The sequence below is a fragment of the Triticum dicoccoides genome, chromosome 3A (assembly GCF_002162155.2).
Source record: "Triticum dicoccoides isolate Atlit2015 ecotype Zavitan chromosome 3A, WEW_v2.0, whole genome shotgun sequence".
In the NCBI taxonomy this organism is placed as follows: Eukaryota; Viridiplantae; Streptophyta; class Magnoliopsida; order Poales; family Poaceae; genus Triticum; species Triticum dicoccoides.
Genome location: NC_041384.1, coordinates 88,470,045 through 88,476,217, shown reverse-complemented (window position 1 = coordinate 88,476,217; position 6,173 = coordinate 88,470,045). Strand labels below are relative to the sequence as shown.

The window sequence follows — 6,173 nt, the reverse complement described above, 5'->3', positions numbered from 1 at the left end:
ATATTTAACTTGAAGTATGAAAATATAATTTATATTTATATAAATATAGGAAAATGGTTATGTACTCCTGGGAGTATGTACTCTTGCTCCTCATATACCACACACACACACACACACACACACACACACACACACACACACACATATATACATAAAATGTCTCATAATACAGGCCCAACCTTGTGAATGCATGGGTTCACGACTAGTGTATGTAATTTATGTTGTTGTCTTATGTTGAAATGGTAAGAACATGCAAAATTATTCTACAGTTACTTAAACATAATATAGACTATGCAGTACAGGAGAAAGGAAAGAAAATTCACCTTTCCCATTGTTCTGGAGAGACAATATCAGCTTTAAATCGAACCTCAGCTCTGAGTCGTGATTTTGCCGCAATAGATTCAGTACGTTTTTCAAAGTCACCCTGCCCAAAAAAAGTTGCATTGTACTATCAAAAAGATAAAGGTGCTCGAGTATATGTGGATTGCCCAACCTTCTCAACAGTTCAGACTTTTCGTTCTACCCTTTGGTGCATGAAACTTAATATGGTTTCAGAAGCCAAGAGGTTTTGGGTTCAAGTCTCGGCTTTCGCAGTTAAAATGAAAAAAATTGCTTGCCCTCTTTTTGTCCACTTTTAGGCCTTTTTGAGACACATGTGAGAGGGGTTGTTGAAGTATGTCGACTGCCCGACCTTCACCATCTGTTTGTATTCTTGATTCTACTGGTTGGTGCATGAAACTTAATAAAAGATACCAGGTTTTCCGTATGAAAATACAAAATAAGAAGCATGTGACAGTTTTTTGATTAGTAGATATGTAATAATGGTCTAACCCCAATTGAAGGAGCTGATGCAGCAGATCTTGTAGTACCGAAGCCTTTTGGTTTGCCTTGGACTTTTAGTGAAGCACCAAAGATCACAGGAATTAGAAGAACGCCTCGTTTGAGCAGATCAGTTCGGTACCTCTCAGCTCTTTGCATTGCTTGAGTAACAGATGCCTTTGAACCTGCCAATATAACCTACAATACTACTTAATCCACTGGTCACTTAATGAAAATTTAAAAGAAATGTAGAGAGTATGAAAGATGCTAAAAGAATTATACTAACTGGCCTAGAAATGTCCCGGAGTTGCACAAGTTCAGTTATGCGATTGGTTGACAGACGCACAGGTAACCTTGAAAGGGTTTCATTACGAGAGATATTTGTAATCTGCTCTTCTTCTTTCTTGTTTTCCCAGAAAAACAAAGCCACGAGCACGACAATACCTGCAGAGTGCTGATTCCAGAGATTGATTATTTTTTAAGTTTAACAAGCAACATAAATAAGAATTATTTAACAAATGACTGACTTGTAATATAGCAAACATAAAAACAATAATTGAGCCAAGGAATCTCATTAATATGAACTTCTACAAGATGCACAACTCAGGGAACAAGGACTGAAATGAAATAGCAGTAGTTCTTTGCATTTTCGTATTCCAGCGGTAGCTAGTAAGCGTTGATGAATGCTAATACATTTACCAGTAAACAAATACAGAATTATGTAGAGCATTTTTATGTTGAAGCATCTAAGAGTAAATATATAAGATGGTCACCAAGATATCCTAAAAGAACGCATTGGTGTATGCGTGTGGCAAGTACCAACCATCAGGAATGAACATAGCACTGGCAATTGGCAAATGCTTTAATACATTGGCGAATCAAATGAAAAGTCAATTACTATATTTGTTTGGCGGTGGAGCGTGCAACCTGGTTTCAGTTTGGACACCACACCAACACAGAAACTTCTTACTTCCCCCCTTTTGTTTTTGTGATGTAGTCTATTAACTTTTCTTTGCAAGAAGTAAAAAAAGTGTTGTGGCATATATTTAAATTTCAACAACTTGATGTGAATTAGAAGAAATGGAATAAATAAGTCTGCCCTGAATAGTAACGCTTGCCATGGTTTTTATTCGTTACTTGTCGATATATTTTCGTTACTCATAATGAGTCTGGACTTTAAATTGAAAGAAAAAAAGTTACTGTAAATTGAAGTATTTCTATACTTTTTGTTTTGGAAATTTTCGTGTAGGTTTGATGCCTCGACTGACTAGGTTGACAACACCCTAAAATCCAACCTGAACAACAAACAAAGTCATTGCTGATGGTTTTTCTTCTAATGCTACTAGTATGCAACAAGATGAACTGTTGACATGTAATGAGGGGACAAATTTGTCAGGTGAACACTACCTAACTCTTTGCAACACCATTCTTTGAGGATGTGTCAGTTTACCTCCAATATTAATGGCAGCATTGCCAGCCGTTTCCAGAAAATCTGGAGCACCATCACCACCTTGAAGTGCAAATATAAGTCTGGGAATGGTGAAGAATGTTGAAATTCCAGCTGCTGCAATGAACGCCACATAAAAGAACCTCCGGACACCACGAAATGGTGCCTGTACTTCACTAATGAGCTTTAGATCTCTTCGGAACCCAGAACCAATATCTTCTCCACCACGCAATGCCTGAAATGAAATTAGAAAATGTAAAAGATCAAATCTCTGACATCGAACTGGTGGGATCAAGATGTCAACTATGATTAGAAGATAAATTTCTTATCCAGCATATAGCAGAGCAGTGGATTAAGCACAAAGCCTTACCTCTTCTTGAAGTTCCTTAAATTCTGGTGATGCCCTGAATGGCGCCATGTCTGGATCATTAAGTACTGTACCAAATTTGAGATTGTAATCTCGCAAAGCTATTCTCAAGCAATCTGCAGCTTTTTTGCTTTCTTCCCTGGTCCAAACAGATGCATCACAAAAGGAACATAAAATAAAAAATGTACAAATTCACCAAATAACTTAACAATGCCATCAGAGAATCTAAACAGTGGAACATTCATCCTATCCAAAATATGCTAACGTCTTGTCTTCTATGTCTAATAGTGAGTTCGAGCAATTTGCTGCCTTGATACATTCAAGTGAAGTGGAGCTGAAAAAGTAGTACTGACAGACACAAAAGTGCTGGTAACAAGCCTAAATGGGTACACCATGTGCATACTGGAAACTTCAAGCATAGTATCATAGGTGCCCTCACCTGTACGCATGGCAGCATGCCTTGTTATAGAACGCTGCTTGGGCTTCGGTAGGATTTGGATTCAGCTCCAGGGCATTGTCAAATTGTTCAAGTGCATCCCTCACCTGTGACATGTACAAAAAAAAAATGAAAAGAGAATACAGAGAATGCTTGAAGATACTCCTGCATTACGATAATTCGAAATGGTTCTCTCCAATTAAACCCATGTAAGAGTTTGCTTATACAATCAACCCTAGAAGGAACTCAACTTCAGAAATGTATTTATGGGATCATAAAGTGATCTAGGCATTAATTCAATCACAGTATGAACCTCCATTGTTAGCAGAGGATGAATTTTCGATCTTATGCCTGCTCAACACCAAGCTACCAGGCATCGCTGGTAGTCGTTTAAGGTGACAGCTCAATACTACGATGATTAGTAGCTTTACAATTATTCTCCTGATGAAGGTAGTTTCCAAACATTTTTCAGTTGAGATAACCAAGAGAAACCCAATTTATACACCCAAACCTGGCATTAACTCACTTAAGATCATCCCAATCATAATGCAATGGATAACATAGAGTGAAACACAATCCTGAAATGGCCTGATTAAGCTCTGGCTAAAAGCTGCTAAATCTCGCTCAAAAACAAAAGCTATCATCTTGAAGAGCTAATGAATTGCCGTACAATTGCTAGCTGATACTGATAGACTTCCTTCGTTTACACAATAAGGATCCCGTGTGACATGAACGTTGGAAAAATGCGCCTTGGAATCGGCTTCGCTTACCCTGCCCTTGGAGAAGAACTCGAGGCCGAGGTTGACGCACGACTCCGCCGTCGGAGCCGCCTCGGCCTCCTTCTCCGGCGAAGGAGGGGGGGACGGGGGCGACGAGGAGGCGTTGGAGAGAACGACGCTGCTGCGGCGGCGGCAGCGGCGGCGGCAGAGGAGGGGGGCGACGAAGGATAGAGTTTGGAGCGTGGGGTTGGGGATTCCGGCGCCGGCCGAGAGAAGGGAAAGGTGGGGTCGGAGTGCCGCGGCTGCGGGCGCGGCCGCCATTGCCAGTACGGAGGAATGGTGAGGTGGTCGTCTTCCACGTTATCCTGACGACGGTAGTTCTCGCTTTTTGTTCTCCGGCAGCAGCGTGTGCACGTTCTTTTTCTGCGGGAATGAAGAGTTTGTTCATTATTTAAAAATATGTTTTTCAAAATGGATTCATATGTACACGGATTCATTCATACATTTCCCAACTACGAGTGGGCACGTCCTAAACGCAGGGGCATCTGCACCCATTTTAAGCATGTTTTTAAATGTCAAAAAATACAAAAGAAAATTTATTGCATACATGTTCGCAAATATGTGTGCGCGGCACAAGATTTTGTGAAAAAAATGTCTTTTTATTTGCCTCCGCAAAAAAGATAAATTTCAATGCTTCTAAATTGCATTTCACGACATAATTTTTTGTCCTTTTGGCACATGTCATAAAACATTATTTTCCCATGAAACTTTATGCACGCACATAAAACGTGGAGACGTACCATGCAACCTTTTTCAGATTTTTTTAGCATTTAAAAATATGTTTTTCAAAGTGGGTTCATATGTACCCTGATTCATCCATGTGCTTCCCAACTACACCACTCCTATATTTCTTACTTAAATTAAAAAGTTCCTTCCACGCTCTTAGACTTGACTTTATTTTTTTATCTTCTATCTGCTTCCTCCGTATCAAAATATTTTTAAATGATAAATGTCACATGTGTGGAACGAAGTAATCCCGCCATGACGTTTCTTACGACTAAAGATGTCAGTCGAAAAGAAAAAACAAACCCCCAAAAAACAGAAACTTGCCATCCGAACAGAAAATTGACATGCTTCATAACTAAAGTTGCCATAAAAACATTCGGAGTTGCTATGCGTTCGTGTCACACATGTGGCATTTATCAAGATCCTATTTTCTAAACTAATTTAGCCTTAAAACGTCTTCTAGTTTCATACAGAGATAGTATTTATCAACCACCAGAAATAAAATTATATTCAGATTCATAGACCACATAGCGAAAACTGTAAGCCTGGCTGTGACGCCCCCCGATTCAATCGTACACTAATCATACACGCAAACATGTACGATCAAGATCAGGGACTCACGGGAAGATATCACAACAAAACTCTACAAATAAAATAAGTCATACAAGCATCATATTACAAGCCAGGGGTCTCGAGGGCTCGAATACAAGAGCTCGATCATAGACGAGTCAGCGGAAGTAATAATATCTGAGTACATATATAAGTTAAACAAGTTTGCCTTAAGAAGGCTAGCACAAACAGGAATACAGATCGAAAGAGGCACAGCCTCCTGCCCGGGATCCTCCTAAACTACTCCTGGTCGTCGTCAGCAGCCTGCACGTAGTAGTAGGCACCTCCCGAGCAGTAGTAGTCGTCGTCGACGGTGGCGTCTGGCTCCTGGACTCCATCGCCTGGTCGCAGCAATCGGGTATAGAAAGGGGGGAAATGGGGAGCAAAGCAACCGTGAGTACTCATCCAAAGTACTCGCAAGCAAGGAGCTACACTACATATGTATGCATTGATATTAAATGGAAAAGGCTATCATATGTGGACTGAACTGCAGGATGCCGGAATAAGAGGGGGATAGCTAGTCCTTTCAAAGACTACGCTTCTGGTAACCTCCATCTTGCAGTAGGAGAAGAGAGTAGATGGTAAATTCACCAAGTAACATCGCATAGCATAATCCTAACCGATGATCCTCCCCTCGTCGCCCTGTGAGAGAGCGATCACCGGTTGTATCTGGCACTTGGAAGGGTGTGTTTTATTGAGTATCCGATTCTAGTTGTCATAAGGTCAAGGTATAACTCCAAGTCGTCTTGTTACCGAAGATCACGGCTATTCGAATAGATTAACTTCCCTGCAGGGGTGCACCACATAACCCAACACGCTCGATCCCATTTGGCCGGACACACTTTTCTGGGTCATGCCCGGCCTCGGAAGATCAACACGTCGCAACCCTAGCTAGGCACAACAGAGAGGTCAGCACGCCGGTCTAAATCCTATGGCGCAGGGGTCTGGGCCCATCGCCCATTGCACACTTGCACGTTGCGTACGCGGCCG

General features: G+C 41.0%; 1 protein-coding gene across 1 annotated transcript in view; it reads right to left on the bottom strand.

The window, feature by feature from the left end:
• The window catches only part of LOC119267305 (protein LOW PSII ACCUMULATION 1, chloroplastic-like), a 5,527-nt gene extending 1,356 nt beyond the window's left edge, over positions 1-4,171 (bottom strand). Inside the window, exons 1-7 of the mRNA XM_037548674.1 lie at positions 3,840-4,171; positions 3,073-3,176; positions 2,637-2,772; positions 2,270-2,501; positions 1,106-1,263; positions 832-1,017; positions 324-424 (exon numbers count right to left, since the gene is read on the bottom strand). Of these exons, the coding sequence (XP_037404571.1) occupies positions 324-424; positions 832-1,017; positions 1,106-1,263; positions 2,270-2,501; positions 2,637-2,772; positions 3,073-3,176; positions 3,840-4,109 (1,187 nt within the window). The 5' untranslated portion in view covers positions 4,110-4,171. The remainder of the gene's footprint in view (positions 1-323; positions 425-831; positions 1,018-1,105; positions 1,264-2,269; positions 2,502-2,636; positions 2,773-3,072; positions 3,177-3,839) is intronic.
• Positions 4,172-6,173: the final 2,002 nt, after the last annotated feature.